At 35.4% G+C, this 23,446-nt stretch overlaps 1 protein-coding gene across 1 annotated transcript; it reads right to left on the bottom strand.

The window, feature by feature from the left end:
- Positions 1 to 620: 620 nt before the first annotated feature.
- Positions 621 to 21,863, bottom strand: LOC131637595 (callose synthase 1-like). The gene is made up of 44 exons (XM_058908194.1): positions 21,706 to 21,863; positions 21,394 to 21,465; positions 20,524 to 20,750; positions 19,994 to 20,094; positions 19,599 to 19,717; positions 19,341 to 19,434; positions 19,086 to 19,196; positions 18,479 to 18,595; positions 18,308 to 18,400; positions 18,104 to 18,195; positions 17,828 to 17,954; positions 17,382 to 17,519; positions 17,205 to 17,281; positions 17,018 to 17,117; positions 16,328 to 16,450; positions 16,098 to 16,215; positions 15,466 to 15,800; positions 15,155 to 15,207; positions 15,003 to 15,063; positions 14,636 to 14,717; positions 14,504 to 14,553; positions 14,334 to 14,420; positions 13,468 to 13,605; positions 12,749 to 12,843; positions 12,515 to 12,599; positions 12,261 to 12,421; positions 11,778 to 11,901; positions 11,600 to 11,697; positions 11,380 to 11,509; positions 11,119 to 11,270; positions 5,704 to 5,813; positions 5,340 to 5,459; positions 5,144 to 5,212; positions 4,862 to 5,051; positions 4,622 to 4,778; positions 4,019 to 4,138; positions 3,818 to 3,936; positions 3,625 to 3,708; positions 3,122 to 3,234; positions 2,798 to 3,027; positions 1,920 to 2,717; positions 1,765 to 1,815; positions 1,322 to 1,507; positions 621 to 1,121 (listed from the first exon to the last, which is right to left on the bottom strand). Exons 3-44 carry the CDS (start codon positions 20,708 to 20,710, stop codon positions 876 to 878), a joined length of 5,841 nt encoding a protein of 1,946 aa, XP_058764177.1. The 5' UTR covers positions 20,711 to 20,750; positions 21,394 to 21,465; positions 21,706 to 21,863; the 3' UTR covers positions 621 to 875.
- Between the last annotated feature and the right edge of the window lie 1,583 nt (positions 21,864 to 23,446).

Raw genomic sequence — 23,446 nt, 5'->3', positions numbered from 1 at the left:
CGGATTCTGAGATACATCAAGTGTGCTCCAGGAAAAGGTCTCGTGTATGAAGATAAAGGACATACTCAGATAGTTGGATACTCTGATGCTGATTGGGCAGGGTCACCCATTGATAGACGATCCACTTCTGGGTATTGTGTACTTGTTGGAGGAAACCTTATATCCTGGAAAAGTAAGAAACAAAATGTAGTTGCAAGATCAAGTGCCGAGGCAGAGTATAGGGCCATGGCATTGGCAACATGCGAACTCATTTGGTTAAAACAGTTACTCAAAGAACTTCAAATTGAAGAAGCAAGATCAATGACACTTATTTGTGATAATCAAGCTGCATTGCACATTGCTTCAAATCCAGTCTTCCATGAAAGAACTAAACATATTGAGATAGACTGTCACTTTGTCAGAGAGAAGATTGAATCAGGCGAAATTGTTACAAGTTTTGTCAACTCCAATGATCAATTAGCAGATGTGTTTACAAAATCCCTGCGAAGTCCCAGAACTAATTATATATGTGGCAAGCTTGGTGCATTTGACTTATATGCTCAAGCTTGAGGGGGAGTGTTGATATTTGTAAATATAGTGTTAAGAATATTTGTATATAGAATAGTCCCACATCGACTATATTATGTAATTAGCTGTAATCTCTCTATATATAATAAAGTCTCCGTAGTGCTTTACAAGACACACGGTTTATTCACATGCCTCTTAGTCTTTCGTATCTTAACACAAACCATGAATGTTACATTAAAAAAAATAGAATTTGATTAAAGGCAACAATAACCTTTGAAATCAAACTCTTACTAATAATGTAACATGTGACAGAATTTTTTTAATAATGATAAATCGTGTACACCAGGACATAGATTGTTAATTTATAATCACTCTTTGCTGTTGGCACGATCCCTTTTTTGTCCACCAAGAATACGGGAAATCTGTAAACCTCTACTGAAAGCTTGGTTGAAAAGCATTCTTGTTTGAAACTCTGAAACAAATGGGAACCAGGCCAAGAAAGCTACTGGTGTGAAGAGAAGCAAGCCCATTATAACTTCATATCCACGTGCAAGCGCTCGAACCGAGCCCCAAAGTCCAGATTTTGCAATGAGTGGTTTACAAGCTTGTGCAATCTTTATGAAATAGAGAAAAGAAAATGTAATCAGCAAGAGCAATGAATATCTTATTATAAAAAATAATAATAGTAATAGATCTGATCCCTGATTGGACCTGAACGTTTCGTAAAACCAGGTTTCGCTCTTTAGAGGATTTTGTAGAAGACAGATACTAAGTAAAGAGAATGCAAGAACAGAAGAATAAAAAAGTTACTGACCAGCAGCATTCCCCAGCCTGTTGGCATGACTGCTAGAATACAGATTATTATGTCTTTAATTGTCATCTTAACCACTGCTATTAATATTATAAGGATGGCAAGGAATGTTATGAAAATAGAACCCTCAATCAATCTAAATACAAGCTGAAAGTCTGCACTGAGGCGGCGCCTGCCAACAGATATACCCTGCAAAAATACAGCAGATAGTATAGAAATGGTTAATTTATTTCTTAACCATATAATTCAAGTATAAAGTGATGTGTGTGGGGTATAAGAAATCCGGAGAGCAAGGCTAGCACAATTTACTTCTCATCTCTAAATTTACTTCATTAAAAAATACTTATTTTTTGCTGAAGTGCAAGTAGTAGTAGTCCGCAAAATTCCCTGAATAAAGGATTATACCAAAATTTCATGATGCAAAATATAATGATTTAAATTCTCACCTTCATTAAACCCAGTATTAGAAAGATTATCATCCAAGAAATAGCATATACCTGTAATCCAATGGCAACTGCAGTTATATTCATATCCTAGTTGCTAGGGTTATGAACAGACAAAGGATTGTTCCTAATGAGAGTTACATGCAAACAGAACTTACCAGAACACTTTTATGTGAATTAGTGATTGAAAGGTGATATACAAGTCCATATTGATATATGAAAAACCGGAGGGCTAGTATTATCTCAGTAGCAATACCACGCATTCCAGAATGCCCGAGATGCTCGTGCTCCTTTTCCCACCAGGATTCCCAACTTTTTTCGGGAGGTACACCAATACCTCCGCGATTGCTTATCCATTTATGCCAATCGGTCCAATCATCAAGTATCTTCTGCCATTCAAATCCCGATGGATTGAAAAGGAAAGGAGCAAAAAGCCATGTTCCTGCCATGAACCATATGGTTATGGTAATTAAAATATAAGCAACAACTCCCCGGTATGCATGGCCAAATATATGGTAGACCACAAGAAGAATCACTAATTCAATCCCTTTAACAAAATGACTCCGAGAATAGAGCCTATAATTGTCAGCAAACTTGGCATGGAACACCACGAAACCACGACCAGTGCCTCTGTACTGTGCACCTCCATGAAGCAATGTCCTGCCGTAATAGTGTGTTTTTGTTCCAAGAGAAAATGTGAAAAATACAGGAGCCAACTGTATCTGCATTAATACAAATTCACTGAACGCCTCACGAAAACCCTTCTCCAAACCAATTTCCATTAACATAGGCAAGGCCAATAAAAATCCAATTTGCACAACAGATTGAGAAGCAAGAGCTACTTGAAGAGCTTTGTTGTCTCGAATTGCTTTTATTTTGTTCAGTCCTTCTTCGAGTCCACTAAGGGAAAGATAGAGGCGGCCATAAAGGAATACATAAACAGTGAGGACTGTAAGCTGTTAATAGAAAAGTCAGTACTTATTATAACAAATCATAATCAAATACCAGTAGTGAGTAAAGGAAGTTCTGACTATACCAGGGTACTGAAGTAGAAACCAATGGTGGTGAAATAAACAGATAACATTCGGAAGAAATCGAATCGGTGTCCAAGCCTGTATATGTCCCTACTCATTGTCTGCTCACCATTCCCATTAGCTATCTTTGCCTCAAACATCGATATCTGGTTAAGACCCACATCCCTTCCTTTACCAACTTGTATGTACTCATGATGAGTGACATTTCCTTCACGTAACGTAGAATTGAAACCTGCAGCGAACGGACAAAGTTATGCTACTGATACTTCTATAAAAGAAATAGAAACAAATTCTGCGCACATAGAAAGAGAAATTAAAACACATGCCTGCAAATATATCCTCACTCAAGTTAATGACTTTAGAAGCCTTGCTTACACCGCCTCTTGTCAGGTGGAAAAGTCTATCAAATACATCTGGGTGGCCGTAATGGAACCTCACTCTGAAGGAAAAACACAAAAGCATTGCAAAGAATTTCAAAAACATAGTATTTTATCCTCAGGAAATTAATGAAAGCTTAAAACTAGAAAATAGAACACGATGTGAAATGGATCAGTAAAACGGCCAATTTAGGTAATCACACTTTTAATTTTAGGTTTACATATTCATGTTATAGAAAATAATTTTAAGAAGGTGAAAGGTGGGCTATGGCTAGCCAAATTTGATTTTATAAATAACTAAATACTCATTCTTATCATTCTTGTACTATAACTGTGACGCTTCAACTATTTGTCCCAAAACCTAGATTATTAGTATGAATAGGAATCTTGAGTCAAAATTTTGCATCATGCGTCATAGTGAGCATTCAAGTATTAAAAAAACAGAGACTTACTTCAGAGGATTAGCCAGCAATCTTTGCCCAATTGTCACAAAACTGGTTTCCTGATTGGACATAAACCATGCAAGCGATGAAACACTGCAAGAAACATTAGATAGATAAAGATTAACAGCGTTTGTTCGTAGATTTTTGGTTATATCAGAAATGACACCAGAAAACACCGAAAAATTTATACAATAGATCATACCTGCCAGTAAAAATATGCTCTCTGAGTCCAAGTATAGTTGGATATCTGGGACCACCATGTTTCTTAAGAAATTCTTGCAGCAAATTCCTCATTTTGAAAGCTTCTTCCATATAGTTATCCTGTTACACAAATACTTAGCTGTCACAATTTTTTATTTGCAGGCTCTTTCTTCTTTCTTCCATATATATAATAATGTAAGACCTGATTCATATCAATTGTTTGCAAGCCCTCCCCTCGTGTGAAAATGATGGCATGGTTTTGATTTTCTGGCTTTCCCTCACCCAATATTGCGGGTCCAGGAAGCTTTATTCTGTAAATTACCTACACCAAATAACCAAATGACAAATTTGAAATCATCACTCAGAATATACATTGTACTTGAATTTTACCTCTTTAGTTACTGCAATAAAAAATATTTGAGAAAAATCTAACCATCTGGAATTTGTTTGATCATTTTCCATAATAACTAATCAAAAAACAAGGAGAAACTACTTTATTATCTTTTTCCTCTTAGCAGGAAAAATGATAGAACCAGTAAAATCAAAGTAACGAAACTGTATACATTGAATGGAAACGATGAGCTCAAGAGCTCTACAATGGTGGAAATGGAAAATGAACTGATAACCAGAGTTCTATGAACTCCTAACCAGAGAATACTTTCTCCTAACTGAATGCTAACAACTTTCTTAATGCCTTCTCGAATCCCTTTCCCTCTCTTCTATAACAGAAATTCCCTTGCTAACAAAATATTGCAATTTATTGACTTCAGCTATCATAATTTCAGGAATGATCTTTGGACAATACCTGGTCCAGACTTTGAACTGCTTCGGATGAATCAATTGATTTGGTTGGTAAAGCAGCTTTGGCTAGTGCTGAATAATAAACCTTGTCTATTTTTCGGGAAGAATCTTGGCTAGGCTCTTCAACCTCATCAATATAAGCAACTCGAAGAGAAGGATACCTGCAATTGTAACATTAGTCAAATGTAACAGGACAGTTTTTGCATAAGCGATAACTAGTAACGTGGTTGACTTGAAGGCTTACTTAGTCATGAGCTTTAAAATTTCTTTTGCCCTAGGATCACCAGATCGCTTGTGAATACTATATTGTTGACATGACACTACATATGTGAACTTCATGTCGGCTAATGATTGACATTGTGTCCATAGCGACCGCTCACTTGTTGGATTTTCCTTACTCTCTAGTTCTGCAGCCTTATAACCTTTCATTAATTCTGTTTACAAAATGAAATGACAACATTAAGTTAAGCTGTTTAATAAGGTAATGAACCCCCTTTACTTCTCAAATGAATCTTTCTCCATGTACCTTCATCCTTCGCCATATCAAGAAAAGCCTGTAGTTCCAATGCTTGTCGGAAATACATCATTCCTCGAACTTCACATGGTCAGAATTAAGTGAAAATGCAGAAGAGGACACGCATAATGATACAATGCAAAGTATAACATCAAATTACATATCTAACATGTAAACTAATTTTGGGAGGGGAAGGAAGGATCTGTACCAGTTTTGGTCAATGTCTGGCCTCTGTACGATGCCCATAGACGGAGTTCTTCTTCTAACTCTCCTCTGAGTTTCTCATCACTCTTGCAATCAAAACGTTGAAGGAAATTTTTCCATTCATCTGTGAAGTATATCATGGTCAGAAGCAAGAGTATGCTACAGCATTGTGAATAGAGTATGAGCATTGTGCATAGAGTATGAGCGGAATACAGTACCCCATTAGTGGTTGTTCTAATGTGGTTATTGATCCCACTAAACTTTACAAATTTTCCATTCCATAATATTTATCCATTGTTCCCATGATATTTCAGATAAAGACTCCAAAATGAAGGTGTGCTACACTGATATCTAGGGGAAAGACAAACCTGGAAATATCTTTTGCAAGTAAAAGAGGATAGAGACTCCATCTTCATTTGGCTCTTCCAGATGTTCTAGGGAGAAAAGAACCGGTTCATCAAAGTATGGAGTCAAGACACTACAAAATAAAGATATATAATGTTTTAGATGGAGATTTTTCCCAGAAGATGGATTAAGTCCTACAGATCTCTCTTCTCACTTTTGTTTTAAAGTTTTAAAGATTTTCCAGTACTTAAAGATTTTCCAAAATAATGGTAAAATCCCAAACTTGAACAGAAATTATATTTGTACACCACTCTAAATTTGCACTTTTATTGACTAATGACTTGACACGTCAAATATCTTTAAAACAAAAGAAAGTTTTATACTATTATTAGTTACTGGATATACAACAGCAGATTTTGCAGATATTTTAAAACTTTTAACAAAGATTTTGCCGATATTTTAAAACTTTTAAGAAAAATAATGATTTTTTAAAAAATTTTGAATTCTCATATTAACTCCACATGTTAAGGAATCTAAAATAGAAAAATTGTATTAAATATGATAATGTTTAAACTTTTGAACAATTAAACGTACGATTTTAAATAGAATATTTCTATTTCAGTATTTCGAGTTCTTTAACATTTGTCCTTAGGACACACGTTAGCATTTTCCTTAATTTGAAAAGAACTCTACGCATTTCTCATATTGGGATCAAGGATTTGGCGAGGGCAAGGACTTGGTAAAGATCCATTCACTGAACGGACAACCTACATACCCGGAAAATATTTTAGAGACCCAAACACTTGGTCTCACTCCTTATTTAGTGGGCCCGGCATGTTAGATGATGTATTGAAGATTTGAAAAATGCTAGCAACGCACTATGCACTGCTCCCTTTCCAACACTTCAATAGGGCGGAATTTATGTGGAATCCACTATTAGATGATGTATTGAAATGAGTGCATCTGCTGACAGAAATGCTAGCAACAGACTATGCATTGCTCTCTTTCAAACACTCTTCTATTGGGAGAAATTTGTGTGGAATCCACTAAACCGTGTTCGTACCATTTCCTATTTGGTGGGATCTATTAAGAAAGGTGATTGAGCATAACTCATCCCTACAAAACCGGTTAAAATCTCTGAAGATGTGTGATAGGATCAATTTAATATCTAAATAGGGAAAATAGCAGAAACAGGATAATATAAGAAAAGACTGACTTTTATTTGAATTTCTCTAGAGTTCAAATGGGATCTAGGGTTACAAATAAAAGTAGAAAGCTGTAGAAAAAATGCAGAAAAGATAGAAAGAAAAAGGAGGCTCTTAGAGAGGCCTAGTCTCTCCCATGTGGTATATCCACTACTAATTTCTGCGTGCCCTAATGATTGCTGCAGCCAATCATTAAATACTGAAACCTAGGAATTATTCTCCACTCATCTACTGCCAGCTGGCAGGCCCATGTGCAGCACCCACTACAAAAGATTCTGCTCTCTCTCCTTGCCCTTTTGTCTTTTTCTCACATAAACCTTACCATACCTATCAATTCTCCCCCCTTCAAAACTCTCCTTGACCTCAAGGAGAATGTTTGGAAATTCTGCTCCCATCTTGTTTCTTAATTCCCACGAATTGTCGACGTCAGGCAGGTTCTTCCATTTCACCAAAACCTCTATTTCTCCCAGCTCATTTCTCCTAGAAACTATCATCTTCTCAGGAGGAGGTTCTAAGTGCCACTCCTCATTCATACAAGCTGGCAGGGGCTGTGATTCCAGAGAAGATGAGACAATTTTCTTCAATAAAGAAGCATGGAGAACTGGGCGTGCCCTAGTGTCTTCAAGTAGCTTCAGTTTATAAGCTACTGCCCCTATCCTTTGCAACATTCCATAAGGGCCATAGTACCTAAGGCTTAGTTTTTGATTCACTCTCTTAGCTAACTTCTTCATCTTATAAGGTTGTATCTTCAAGGACACCTTTTCTCCTACTTCATACTCAACCTCCCTTCTATGCTTATTGGCTTGGCGTCTCATCACATCTTGAGCTCTAAGCAACTGATCTTGTAACTCCTTCAGCATAACATTTCTTTCAACTGTCAATTTGTTAAATTCATCCACAGCATAAAAAGGTGTGTCTCCTCTTATTAACATAGGTGGTGCCCTACCATATAAGGCATCAAAAGGTGTAGTCATCAAAAAGGCATGGTAATTGGTATGATACCAATATTCAGCCCAAGCTAGCCATTTAGACCATTGTTTAGGCTTCAGACCAGTTACACATCTCAAATAGGTTTCTAAACATCTGTTCACCACCTCTGACTGAGGGTGATATGCACTGCTGTATTTCAACTGAGTCCCAGCCTGCTTCATTTCACCCACAATCTTCTCTATCTCATTTGTTTGGTAGAAGGGATATCTATAGGGTCTCAGATTAGGAATAGTTGCTCCAGGCTTTAGGATGATAGCATGATCATGCTCCCTAATAGGTGGTAGCCCATTAGGTAGATGGAATACTTCTTCAAACCTGTCCAGTAATGTCTTCCATTCATCATCCTCTACTGCTGCATTTTCTCCTTCAGCTTGCACAGATTCTACCAGCATTCCTCTTCCTTCATCATTCAAGGCTTTCAACATTTCTTTCATAGAAGCTTGTTTGGTACTTAGTACAGGGTCACCAAAAATACAATGTTCAATCTCCTCCTGCTTCCATTTCAGACATAACACGCCAAAATTTGCTTCAATGCTGCCCAAACTGGCCAACCAATCCATCCCCAACACCAATTCAGCTCCACCTAACTCCATTAAGAAAAAATGTTGATTAAAGTCAACCCCTTGCACATTGAAACTCAGCCCTTCACAAACACCTTGATATTTAACCCTCTCTCCATTTCCCACCTCTATGACATAGGGAGGAGTCTCCATCAACTGTATGCCCATTCTCTCTACCAGCCTAGCATCAATGAAATTACTAGTTGCCCCTGAATCAATGAGGGTTATCAACTTCTGTCCTTGTACAGTAGCCCAAACCTTGAAGGATTTATTAGAAGTGAACCCTTGTTTGCTCTGCAGTGACAAATGTAAGGTTTTGAGTTCTGTCACTAATTCCTCCACTGCCTTAGTTTGAGTACTAACTCCCCAATTCCCCTCTTCTTCCTCACTACTAATCTCACACAGCTTGAAACTCATATGCTTAAATTTGCATATGTGCTCCCGATTCCATTTGTCACCACACTTAAAGCACAATCCCTTCTTGCTCCTCTCCTCTAACTCAGCAGGATTCAATCTCCTTCCTTTGTGTCTCTCATTTGCTCCTCCACTGATCTTCTCACCATCCTTCTTAGAGCCACCTACTTCTATAGGATCTTTGATTTTCAGCAGTCCTCCTCTATCCTTCCACGAGCTCCCATTCTTTTGGCAAACTTCATTTTTTTCTTCAATTAATAATGCTCTATCCATGAGGTCAGATAAACCTTGACTCTCATAGAGCTTTAGTTCATCCTGAATCTCCTCCTTCAAACCATTCAAAAAAATGGAATCTAACATTATTCTTTCCTCTCTTCTTAAAGGAGCTACTAACCTCTCAAACTTCTCCATATACTCCACAACAGTCCCTTTTTGTTTCAAACTCAGCAGGGGGGCCATCGGGTTTTGCATCATACCCGGTTGAAATCTTCTCATCACCGCAATCTTAAATTCCTCCCAAGTCCTTAGTGGTGCTTGTTCTTCCCACCACTGATACCAATTCAAAGCTCTATCCTCCATAGCCAGTACCACTGCGTCTAGCTTGTCACGTACTTGTATCCCGTTCAAATGGAAGTATCTCTCTACGCGAACCAGCCAACCAAACGCGTCATCTCCCTTAAAGATTGGAATTTCCAATCTTCGTCTGTTTCCCAAAAACCTAGACCCATTTCCGCCACCGTGACGACGAATTCTGGGTCGAGAATCTCGTGACACAGTGCTTCTCTCACTTCCTTCCTCATCGTCGTACTCGTGCTCGCTCCCATATCTATGTGTCCTTCGTGGTCGATCCTGAAGCAGTTGGCGTATCTGCTCCATTGTGACTTGGGGTTTCGCTTGTTGTTCCAGAACCAGCAGTCTGATTTGATCTAAGGTTCCTTCGAAATTGTTCATTCTCTCTTCAATCATGTCAACTCTGTTTTCCATGATGCTTCTAGTAATGACCATTCACTGTGTAATGAAACCAAGGCTCTAGATACCAAATTGATAGGATCAATTTAATATCTAAATAGGGAAAATAGCAGAAACAGGATAATATAAGAAAAGACTGACTTTTATTTGAATTTCTCTAGAGTTCAAATGGGATCTAGGGTTACAAATAAAAGTAGAAAGCTGTAGAAAAAATGCAGAAAAGATAGAAAGAAAAAGGAGGCTCTTAGAGAGGCCTAGTCTCTCCCATGTGGTATATCCACTACTAATTTCTGCGTGCCCTAATGATTGCTGCAGCCAATCATTAAATACTGAAACCTAGGAATTATTCTCCACTCATCTACTGCCAGCTGGCAGGCCCATGTGCAGCACCCACTACAAAAGATTCTGCTCTCTCTCCTTGCCCTTTTGTCTTTTTCTCACATAAACCTTACCATACCTATCAATGTGTTAAAAATCTCACATCGGACAATATATGACCTAAACATGTGAGAGAAATCCCATCCTACAAGCCGGTTTTAGCCGGTTTTGTAGGGATGACTTATGCTCAACCACATTTCTCAATACACCTCATGAAAGTGGGTCGCACTATTGATGATTAACAGACCGGTTTCTCTTGAAGCTTCATTTACAAAACCATTTGGTTATGGATTGTTAAGGGAAGAACCAATGCTTAACGAACTTGCATTTGCTGCTATGGATGAGTTGATCAAGATGTCTCAGCCGGATTCCTCTCTCTGGATTAAGGGTTCAAATGGCATGAATGAAGTGCTTAATCATGACAAGTATGCAATGATACAAAACCAAATGGTTTTGCAACTGAAGCTTCATGAGAAACCGGGGCCTAACTCAACCCTACAAAATCGGTTTGTAAGGTGAGGGGTGTCATTCTATATAAACGCTTTAGAGGCTCTATGTTTAACCAATGTGAGACTCGGAATCTTTCCAATACACCCCCTCACGCCTAGCATTCTTTTTGCGCTTTGTGTGTGGATATCAACGGTGGGTGGCCCATGGTCTGATCAATAGGCTCTGATACCATATTAAGAAATGTGGTTGAGCATAACACATCCCTACAAAACCGACTTGTACGGTGAGGATTGCCCCCACATGTTCAGTTCATGTATTGTCCGATGTGAGACTCTTAACAGGACCCATTTCCAAAGTCGGATGTTCCAATTAAATTTCACAAACATGTCAGAAAAAGTATGTTAGAGAGTGTGCCACATTACAAGTTGATGCTTAAATATGTGAAGGCAATCAAAAAATAATTTGAGCTTACGAGAAGGACAGCATATTCCGAACTTTGGGAGCAGATGGCATATTCATAAACAATGAATTACTGAAGAAGGATATACGCCTCTTAGCATCCAAGTTGGATGGTACATCCATAGCAGACTCCTTGACAGTAAGCAGTAAATGAAGCCTTTTTATCTGTGAAGATAGAATGAAAGAAATTAAGTGAAAAGGTAATATCATTATTTCTATACAAGAAAACAGAATAAAAGAGACATAAAAACACCTTTAAGTCTATAAAACTTACTTTCTCTGTCCACGCTTCAGTGTCGGTTGTGACAGGAAACTGAAGTGTACCAAGAAATTGATATTGTTGATCAAGGGGCGTCATCCTTTCATCCTTACCCAAAGCACCGCCGTGGCTTGACTCTTGCAAACTAGCATGTGTGTGACAATGAGTTATGAGTCCAAAATGATCATCACAACTAATCAAAATAGCTAGGGACTCAAAGTCCCAAAGAACTCACCCCTCAACATCTCCGTCCATTATGTCTCTAGTCACGATTTCTAGCATGTCAAGCAAGAGAATCACAATTTGATCTTTGACCTCTTTTTTGTTTTCCAACTGAAGAAACAAACCAAATGTTGTCAAACTCCAAAACTTGATTGAACACGACGTAATATTTAAGTCTACAAAACAATTACCAAACATTCTATCAGTTTAACAAAACGATCATATAGATCAGGGAGAGCACTCAGATCCAGATCCCTCAGCAGGTCTCCTCTTTCTATAAGCTCATCAACTTTTTGAAAAATATTCTGCATAACTCTGCAAATTATGAAGCCATATTATACAAATGTCAGTATTTGAAACTTTACCAAACTTCTCTCCTTTCAGATTCAATTATAAGCAAAAGTAACTCATTACACACAGATTAAGAAAGAGGTTAACCTTGTTTAATTTTCTTGATGTAATCAAAAATAATATTGCATTTCCTAATCTACCCTTTCTTTTCATTTATTTTTGTATGAGAATTTGTTTTATTGAAAGATAATTTTGAAAATAGTAGAGCATTAAATAGACTGAAGTTATAGTTAGATTTTGCATATATTATGGTACACTGAATATGACTACTTTTTTTGCTCATATTCAAGTCCAGAGTAGTATTCAAATAAACATTAACTTACAATTTCTCACGCACTCCTAGAACCAAGAAGTTAATGATATTTCTAAAAGAAGTATAGCATTCTTGAACAGCAGACTTCATGTACTTGTCCCTTAACAATCTTTTTTCCAGCTCCTGGCCTTTCCCATAACTGTCTTTGGCCATAGACACTGCTATTGGGATCTGCATAGAAAATTCAAATATTTGAAAAGATTTAAACAGGATAATGATTAGTCTTACACAAGCTCACAGAAAAATTGGCCAGAAATAAATAACCTTGCTAGCAAGTAAGAACGGAGGCCACTGAATGAGGTTCAGAGAACGGTCAGCCATATAGGGTACAAGCATGAGGTCCATTTCCCTAAATATTTTATTGCAGTAAAACTAATTAGCCACAAAACATAATGACCTTTCAAAAACACAACAAAGTCTCAATATTGTAGTTATTTAGGGTTCACCATGGACAAAGAACTGCAATGTAAAAAATTGTTTAGTCATAGCACAAACTACCTGTTATCAATTAGGTCCTCTTCCCTCAAGCTAGTAATTATCTTGTTCCATAGTTGGGCAAATCTTGCAGCTTCCTTCTCTTTATCAGTAGAGACCTGAAATAACCGGTTCTCCTAGAAGTAAATATATGTCCATATATGTTGATAAAGGACGTATACATTTAAAAGGGGGGTGGGGGATGCAATGAGAATATATATCAACAGAGTAGAGAAAACCGGTATCCTAGCTTGTTTCTTAAGGATCTTTGAATAGTAATGATTGACACCTAACATCACAAGTGTTGGGAGGAGTCCCTCCATAATTGATGGGAGACTTTAATCAATGTAATCTTGATGATATCAAAGCATAGGAAATCATTAACGTGAATATTCCAAGGTCATTAAATTAATTCTTAACTCTATAGAATATCCCATTCATCTTACTACAAGTATAAACACGTTTCTTAATTTGAGATGAAGCCGCATCCCTTCACTACATTCTCTGACCTTATAGACGAGACTAGTACAAAGGGGCACCAAAGGCTAGGATACCTTACAATTGTGCTGAGAGTCCTAATTTAGATGTAAAATGGCTTTAAAAAGTGATTATAGGTGGAAGGCATCATTCATTTTACAAGTCAGTTTTGTAAGTTGAGTTAGGTTCAACCCCTAAGAGAAACTATCATTAAATATAAAGCTTATTCTCATACTAATTTTAATAATGAAGAATCATTTCAGAACCTGATCAAATTTACGAGAAAAGGTCGCCTTTAGTCCCTTTTTCTTTTTCTTCTCCGTCTGATCCAAGGGAATCAAGCGAGCATTAAATGCACCCGGAATTGAATCAAAGCGAGATCTTAGTAACTCCAATGTCCGAATCTGAAATTATAATGAGAATAATGATTTGTATATTATAAGATCCATAGATCTGCAGCCACTTCTGCAGGAAAAACCTAGATGGCTTCCATTAGCATATTTTAAATAATATAGTTTGTGACTCAGTAGCATGCAGGTACAAGAGATATAACATTACAAAATGATAAATGAATTCAAAATGGAACATTTAACCTGAATAATCTCTTAACTTCTATATTGATTTTAGATTTTCTTATCCCACTTGTTGCAACCATACTTGCATAAACCGTTTTTAGGGTTTAAGGGTTTAGGATTTCAGCTAAAAGATTCTATATTGATTTTAGATTTTCTTATCCCACTTCCGCAGCCATACTTGCAAAAACAGTTTTTTATGCTTAAAGCTCCTTTGCTGCTACTCTGCAGCAGTCAGGCCAGAGTCATAACTAGGAGGGGAAAGATTCAAATTAATTTGCAATGTTTAAAAATGTTGATGATAAATTAGATAAAACACAGCTATCAATATTAGCATAAATCATGTTAAGAAAATTTCTATTTTGAAAGAGTATATTGTGAACTAAAAAAATTAAATTTAAAAATTATAGGTGAATTTTACACCTAGAGTGAGCAATACAACAACAAAAAACAAAAGCCATCACCAAATAGGTAGGGTCACTATGGAAAGGGATGTAATATTCAATTTGTGAAATAATGAGCAGAATATGGCAGAACAGGATAATATACAATAGACAAACCTCTCCCAAACGACGAAATGCACCGTATATGCCTCCAACTATTGTAGCATAAATAGCATACCAAATCTGTGTATCCATAAAGTAGACCTGCAAAAGGATACCTGATTGATTATCACAAAAGCACAGCTTTAATACGACTAGTGAGGCGTGCCACTGAAAAATAAACTTACAAGCATGATGGGAGCCCATATAGCAATAACTACACCAATATTGTTTTTGGCTGCACATAGTAATATGATGATATCAAGAATAATCATATATATGAACTACATACATTTTTCATTTATTCCCAAAGTTTTTACCATGTGGAAAGAACTCGTGCCAGCTATAAACTGACACACGGGCCCGCATGATGGCTTTTGTTGGGCCCACAAGAGGCTTAATCTGCAGAGTAAAGAAAATGAACGGTATGAATTAACAAACACACGAATACATATTTGTTTCTGATTAATAAACACCCCGTAAAAATCTCAGCACCTTTGTAGTTATAGAAGTACATTTCTAAGCTTATGATTTTATAGATCATTTAGAGGCTCGGAGAACCAGACGCACATTTATTTTTGATTCATACATGCATACTCTCATGCTAATATCGGTGTACACGCTTACATTGTAATCATTCTAAGTGCCAACAAAGTAAAATGATATATTACGAGATCAGATATTTACCTCAAGGTAATAACTGAATGCTAATTTAGATAGAATTAGGAGAACCCAGAAAGTAGAGTACCTAAAAATTAAGATAGTTACATTCTAACCAGTCAGAGATGACCGGTGAATATGATTACTGACGATTAAAGAATCAAACTTAATTCTCTTACTTGAACAATGAAATTGGACCCTCTTGCATTCCTCTTCCAACAAAGAGTCGGGGCTGCAAATTGTTGAAAAAGAAGAATAAAATAAACAAGATACTAAATAAATAAGGAATAAAAACTAAATATATGTTACTTTAAACAACTACATCAATAGTTTTAATCATCTTTAAGAATTCTTCAAAAAAATATCATTTTTAAGAAAGAATCTATACCATATCTTACTGATGATAAAAAGGTATTGGTTTATAAGAAATAACCTATTACCATTATAAAACACAAATATAAATTCACAAACAAAATATGCATCTGCTTACCTGGGACCACCACATCATGAACTTCACGGCACCATAGTTCGACCTCTCAAGATACCGGCGAATGAATGGAAACAGAAATAACAATGCAGAGAGAATATTTGGAGATAAATAGATGAAGACAGCCAAAATGAACATAGATGGAGACCCTGAACCATTGCCAAACCAATTCTTTATGGTTTGTCCAAAACCCGTTGGATTTTTCCAACTAAAAGCGTAAGTGACAGGTAAGATTACGACCCATGCTGCAGCTGAAATAGCTTTAAATACATATCGCAGCTTGACATGAAGCGACATGACATTCCTTGCTTTCCAACTCAAGACTATGTCAAGAAGAGCTGGAAAAATATGAAAGGCATCTTAATCAAGCAGTAACTTAGATATTTTTTAACCAAAATGAGAAACTAAAATATAAAGTGGAAATCAAGACACATATTTTGATACAGTAAAACTAACTTAGAGTGCATTTTTCTGTTTCTTAAGTACATCTATTGGAAACAAGAGTTGTAGCCCTTAGAAACATGAAAGCTGATGAGGACTAAAAATTAGGGAGAAAGAAAATATATTATATTTTTTTCCATATTACAGAAAAACAGACAAACACAGAAAAAAAGACAGGTGTTGGTTTTATCTACCTTGTGCAAGCTTCAATATTGCAGCGGTTATGAAGATGCTGAGAACTTTCTTGAAAACATCACCATCAAATATGTTGCTCAAATTGCCAGAGTCGTTCCAAGCAATGATTACCATTGCCTTAAATAAAGAACGACATAATCAGTTCAGTTTGTTAAACAGAATTGATGCAATTGCAGATTGAAGTGAGTAGAGATTGTAAATCAAAAACCGAACTGAGAACTACTATTACCTGTAAACATAATATATAAAAGCTCCACATTCTGTCAAAACTTCTAAATACATGCCAAAATGAGCGGATCTCAACAAAATTAACTTTACCCATCCACCGTTCGTCACCATAAGATTTGTTATCCTGTTTTCCAAAATCAACCGCAATTTGTTATGGAAATAACATGGAGAGATATTGCTTTGCTCATATACAAGGCAACCTTTCGATTGATCAAAAGAATTTCAGAAGGAAATAATTACAATACAAGTAATAAATGAGACAATAAATAATGAGTTGTTGGATCTTTAATTGAAAAACATGTGGGAAACAACTCTAATATATATGAAGTTCACATATATGATACTCAAGCCATAAATTTAAGCACCAGACTAAACCCTATCAATAAACAAAAAAAGTAAGCCCCGCATTAACAGTGCCAAGTAAATATCAATTTCACAGTATTTAGATGTTATCCTCTCCTTTTCCACCCTCTATATCTAAATTCCTGTAATTTCAAAAGTACACTTATTTTTTCAGATTAAAAAAGTTCATATTTATTATATACCGAACCCTAAATGGGCATGGAGCTATGCTGTGAGGTGAGCATACAAGAATTTCACTTATAAATACTATATTCTTAGGGTTGGTAACCTTTACTGTTTCCTCTAAGTTTTACTTCCACTCATTTGTTAATAAGAAGTTATGCCATACCTCTTCTTTGTTATTTCCACGCTGTGCTTGACGCAAAGGCACGGAGAAGAACTCGGAATTAACACGCATAGGCCAACCTAGACGGAAACAATCAACTGACCTACAATTTGGGAATGAATTTACAATCTTTTTAATGATAAAAAAAAATTATATGGGAAAATAGGAAGATCAAATGGAAGCATAATACCAAAAAAATTCATTTAAATCATCATAGTTTCTCCAATGAGAATGCTTTGCCTTTCCTGCTTTACTCCTTTTAGCTTCCTGCAATACGAAAAAACATTATTAATAGAACAAAGAGAAAGCAAAATGTTGAAAGAAAACTAAAACAGTTCTTCAGCTCATGAATAAAGCAGAAGCACACCTTGTATATTGTATCATATATTGGTTTTATTACTTTCATCAGAAATGCTTCATTGTCACCCCCATAAGCAGGCTTTACAGGTTCACCCGTCAGCGGACTAACATTTCCAGCTAACATCCCATACAACTCAAATGCCATCTGGGTAGGTAAAGATAAAATGATGCTTAGAATCAGCTATTAACGTTCGCATTGATAGCAAAGACATGCAAGTGCTCAACATACGTGGAAAGTAATTAAAAATATCTTAGGAAGAGTATGTAGGTAAAGATATAATGATGCTTAGATTCAGTTAATAATGTTCACATTCGTAGCAAAGACATGCAAGCGCTCAACATACATGGAAAGTAATTAAAAATACCTTAGGTAGGGTATGTAGAGTGTACCAAAATAAAGAGTTTATATAAATCATTTTAAAAATACCTCTTTAGACTTTTAATATTACTTACATGATGGTAGATATAACAAAGGCATTCTGGCATAAATCTCAAATTTGCAGCTTCCCCCCATATAAGAAGATATAGACCCATGTATAACAATTTGCGCTGTTGCATTTCCTGCTGAATAGTTGGCAACCTAAATATCATCATCAAAAAAACACTTTAGAAGAGCATATTACAAATTCCTAAAATAGCCATGTATGCCTAACTATAAATTTCAACTCAAATACTTCACAAAACAAGCATTTGACGTAATTAATATATAGTAAGACGTGCAAATCTCACCAAAGGCTACTTTTGCGACCTAAATATTTACACCATTTTTTGTAGCTTCTAAAGAGTTTCTTCATCACTTCATTTAAAGCACGGTCGTCCAACTGAATTTGAAAAGAGCAGTTTGTAAAAAAGCAATAAATTTTACTATGTCCAAATCAGAAATAAGGGTCCAAGCCATAGTCATTCACTGCAACAACTAAGAGGGAAAAAAACCTTGGGTTGTTGATCATGTTTTGGAAATTGTCTAATATGTACATTCGCAAGCAAAAGAATCAAGTGCTCCCTTTGATTTTCCACATTACCCTTCTGCATAGATACAAGGAGATAATATTTGAACGAAATATAAAAAACCAAATGGTGGTCATAAATCAATTTAATCTCTACCTGGAAACCAAACATCAGCTGCAGCCAATCCAGAATGTCTTCATTAACCTTGTTTCCGTGATTCGTCGGCCATGGCAAACCCCTAGTATTACGCAATGCAGAGCATGCAGCTTGAATCTGTAAACCAATAAATAAATGTAAGTAATCTAGTCAACACTCTGAAAACATTTCAAACATAAATTATTTATTATTCATCAGATAAAAGTTAAAACGATATGTTGATGCCAGACTTTACAATCTATAAAAAAATTTATGATGAAAACAAAAACTAATTCTCTCTCCTTAATAGTAAACATGTAAAGAATACATCAACAGTCGATAAATTTAATACCACTACCAACTTTCTTAACTCTAGTGATTTAGTCAATAGGGTCCTATATTTAGGGACAGAGCTATTTTTTTATATTTTGCTATTGGCTTAGTAGCTAAAACATACTCAAATAAACATTTGCGGAGAGGGGGAAATTTGGTGACCCGGGCTCAAACCCGGAACTCCACACAAAATGTCGTCGCAACTAAACCTTTAGTCTATAACAACGAGAACAACAAGGACAGAGCTAGTAACTTCAATGAAAACTGAATTAAAATATAGTAAAAGAGAACAAACCTCAGGATATCTCATTATAGCCTCTTTTCCACTTTCTGGATCAAGGGGCAAAATATTATAAGGTGCGTATAATTGTTTCTTTTCCTCAACCCTGTTATGAACTTCCAAAATCTACAATAAAATATTGGAGTGTGAAAAACAAAGGAGAAAAAAGGAAGAATTTTAATATCGTTCAATTTATTTGTATACTCCATTTGGTTACTAATAGAAAGCTAAAATGCTTAGATCTGAAACAGCCAGAGACACTTATTTTACCTCATCAGATACTTCTACAGCCTCTGTTTGATTAACAGCTTTCAAAACCTCAAATAAAACAGCTGCAGTTTGATATGCTTTTGTGAGCTGGGCACTGGAAAAACATATGAAGTTAATACCAGTATTTCCTTTTTGTTGAACAAAATATACAAATCATATCAACAGAAATAAGGAGAATTCACAGATAATGTATAATATAAGAGAGCTAAAGTTAAAGTCAAAGTCGAAACTATCAATTGACTTCAACTAAAAACTCACCGGTCCTTATCAGCAGCATTTTGTAACGCTTGAATATACTTTTGGTAGTAATGCCGATAAAAGCTCTGCATTTCACGAGCATCACTCTTTGCTCTTCCCTCCAGAGTGGTGTCATTTTCCTGTAAAGAAAGGAAAAATACTAGCTCTTATTCAAGTTTCAAATGAAAGACATTCTAATCTGTGCAATAGTAACATGGGATCAAATTATTTGTTCTTTCTTCTTTTGTCAGAACATTAATATACTCAAAATCCAAAAAAAAAAAACAAGTAAAGTAAAGAAGCAATTAATATTCATTGATCAAACAAGGGGAAGATCTTAAAATGATTGAAGTTTGAAAGTATAAGAGAACTAAAACAAATGTAGAAATTCATAACAAATAACATCAGAAGTTTACCCTTTCTAAACGTTGAAGAAGAGCTGTTTTGAATTGACGAACACCACGTCCACTAGATGTGGGATCTAGTCTGTGAGCTTTTTCAAAAGCATAAAACCGACCTAGTTACAAAACAGGCAAGTACTTTAGACAGAAAATACGCAGATCAAACTTCATAAAGCATTTCATTGTTGTGTCAGTCATATTATGAGGTTAACATACTATCCAAATAGAATAAATCAAAAGAAGAGAGCGTCGAAGTAAAATATAAAAAGAAGAAAGTTACAACATACAACAGAGTGGTTTCAAATTCAAAAAAAAGTAAACATATTGTGATCTAGCCAATAAAAGGAAAGAAATAATGAAAGTTGTGCAACAAATAATTTCAGTTGCTTATTTACCATAACTTCATAGTACTATTTTTCTAAGAGGCAACAAATTAAGAAAAACATAATGTGCCCATAAGTATGAGCATCATTACAAAACAAAATATAGCATTCAAGCAAATTTAGGTTCAAGACAACATTCAAAGAAAATAAACATCAACTCACAGAGATAAGCAACTCTCTTATTGCTTGCTTCAACTTCATTAGCAACACGGAGAATAGGAGCTATCTCTACCAACGAGGAAGGCACCACTTCACTATCCAAAATCGGGTCCGCTCCTAAATTCCCAGCAGTCTGAGTCCGCAGTATCCGCCTCTGCGGCTGCTGCTCCGACCCCCTTCTATAAGACATATTGATAGAAACCTCAAATCAACAATCAACCTAACAACTCCTACAAGAATCACCAACAAAAACATTTTTAAAATATCAAATATTATCAACAAAATCATATAATAACAACAACTATAGGAAACCGTGTTAAGCTCATTTATTCAGCTCATTTAGACTAAGTTAATTGGTTTCGATTTTTGAATGGTCAAAAGCAATTCTAAAGGTGTAAAATTGATTTTGAATTGATTTTAACATGTTTTTTTTCTCAAAAGCACAATTGATTTTGTTTCCAGAATTGATTCTAGGCAAAGCTAAGATTTATAACTTTCAAGTTTAAATGTGATTTTTAAACTGAATTTTGTTATTCAACTTACTTTTAAATACTTTTACATAAATGTATCAAAAATAATTCCATAAATGTATCCGAACATATATCAGTATACTTTCAGCTCATTTTTAACCGAAATCAATTCTACAAAATCAATTCACTCAGAATCACTTCTAGTTTTCGCAGAACCAAACAGAAAAAAAGGAAGCATGAGATGCAAAATTGAGTATGATATGATTACACTACGCTAACGATCCAGACTGAAGAGAAAATTCCCAAATTCACCAAAACACTGTTTTACAACCAATAAAAACTGAAAACGTGAAAGAAAAATCTAAATTCAGATCATAATAAAGCGAATTGAGTTGAAACAAACCTCAAACGCCATGGATGAACATCTGAAAGAAAACGCAATGAATGAATCAAGCGAGAAAGTTTCTTCAGTGATCTTTTCCAGTAACAGTGAGAAACTCGTTAAGCAAAAGAGTAATAAAAACTAAAAAGAGTGAATCAAGATAAGAGCATCTAAGCAAATGAAGATCAAGTTCACCAATTAAAAAATCAGTTAAATAAAGGTCTTTATAAGTCCAAGTGTGAATTAAAAAAAAAAAAAAAAAGCAGAAAAATAACCTTTATGAGAAAGTGAAACAAAATTAAAATGAAAAATAGAAGAAAATAAAAAGCTTACGAGTTGGGTATGTTAGATTGTATGAGAAAAATGAAAGAGAGTTATGGTTGCTGTTAGTGTGAAGAGCGAGGTAAGTGAGTGAGTGAGTGTGCGGAATAAGCGAAGAAAGAGAGGAATAGTAACTGCGGATTTGGGATGCATTGTTGTATCAAGTACGATTCACGCTTGTTTCTTTTTAGTCATTGCTCTTTCAGCGGGTGAAGATTATTCTCCAATTGGAAAATGCCACGTCATTGTATGGAGCATTGTAGCTTTGCTTTTCCGAAGAAACATTTTACGAAGAGAGAGAATAAATATCACTCATTTTATAATCAATATATATTGAGAAAAGAAATCTATAATGTTTGACTGTCGACGTGGTTTTGCCTGTATTCGAGGTTTTTCTTGTATTTTAGTATTTTGAAATGAGTATATTATTTGTTACTAATAACGGTTATATTTCGATTTTAAAAAATAGAGTATTTCATTTATTCCTAGTTAAATTGGTTTATTGTGATATTGTTAAGTTAAACGTTATATTATTCAAATTCAAATTTTTATAATTATATGAGTTTATAATGACTTTTGTCACTTTGTTTAATAATAAAATATAAAAGAGAGGTAGAGACATAGGCGGATTTAGCATACGGCTAGGGCGGGCCTATGCCCAGGCTCCACATGTAGCTACGGTGTTATAATACACAGTATTTTCACCCAGCAAATGCAATCCCTAACTCACCAATTCTGCAAGTTTGTTTTTTTTAATACTACCCTGGCCGGGCTCCACATGCACGTTACTTTTTCAACACATAGTGTTTTCAACTTAGGTATTAGTTATTTTCTATAAATAAATAACTACATAATTAAAAGAATGAACTTTAAAACATATAATATTTTTATGTACATAACTTGGAAACAAACATCAGCTTTATTTTCTTAAAACTAATTTTAAATAATTTCTTTTTAAAAATTAATAATATAGAACTGTTTTGATTTGATAAGGAGATTTTTTAGGTTTTTTAGATTATTCATAAATTGGTATTATTATTAAATTGGTATATAGCGCTGTTTTATTTTGATTACACCGAGCGAGAGATATTCAATACATTTGATGATATAAACATTATTCGAACATTTATCGCAAAAAGTCTCGGAAAGTACACTTGTCTCGTAATTTTATTAAATCCGCTATTGTAAGATTATATTTATCTATTTTATTTTAAACTATTTTTTTTTACAAAATGACGAGTCTCTTTTATTTTGATTGATGCGTATTTATATATTATATACAATATAATTTTGCGATCTTTAAATTTTTGCCCAGGCTTTATAATTTTTCTGGCTCCGCCACTGGGTAGAGAGGAGAAAATCAATATTATATTATCTTCTTTCAAATGTCATATACATTGCAATGTGAGTCTCTATTTATAGGACCTAAGGGAGATGGAAAATCACACATATAAAGTATGGAATAGAAAGATGAAAAATTATGAGAAGAGTGGACATCCACTAATATAAATATTCATAACACCCCCCATTGGATGTCCATTGAGGATATGCCTCGTCATAGGCGACGCCAGCGCCCGGCGGCCTAGGGCAGCTGCCCGGGCTCTTCCTTATCTCGCCTGAATTTCAAAATCGCATCGCATTGGTCTTTTTCACTTAAGAAATCGAAAGATCGGAGTCAGTCGTCTCTCTTTCACTCAAATAGTGATCGTGTTTAGATGCCGGATCGTCACGAATTCTCTTCTTCTTCTATTTC

The sequence above is a fragment of the Vicia villosa genome, unplaced genomic scaffold (assembly GCF_029867415.1).
Source record: "Vicia villosa cultivar HV-30 ecotype Madison, WI unplaced genomic scaffold, Vvil1.0 ctg.002054F_1_1, whole genome shotgun sequence".
NCBI classification, from domain to species: Eukaryota; Viridiplantae; Streptophyta; class Magnoliopsida; order Fabales; family Fabaceae; genus Vicia; species Vicia villosa.
The sequence above is the reverse complement of the archived record's forward strand: the minus strand, read 5'-3'. Positions and strand labels throughout refer to the sequence as shown.

What these genes read in the sequence shown, in the direction of transcription:
- LOC131637595 (XM_058908194.1), bottom strand. Translation starts at nt 20,710, where the DNA reads ATGTCTTATAGAAGGGGGTCGGAGCAGCAGCCGCAGAGGCGGATACTG. An exon ending in GCACGAGTTCTTTCCACATG is followed by an intron (nt 14,554 to 14,635) that starts GTAAAAACTTTG and finishes TACTATGTGCAG; the next exon opens with CCAAAAACAATATTGGTGTA. An exon ending in TAATACTGGGTTTAATGAAG is followed by an intron (nt 1,508 to 1,764) that starts GTGAGAATTTAA and finishes GTATTTTTGCAG; the next exon opens with GGTATATCTGTTGGCAGGCG.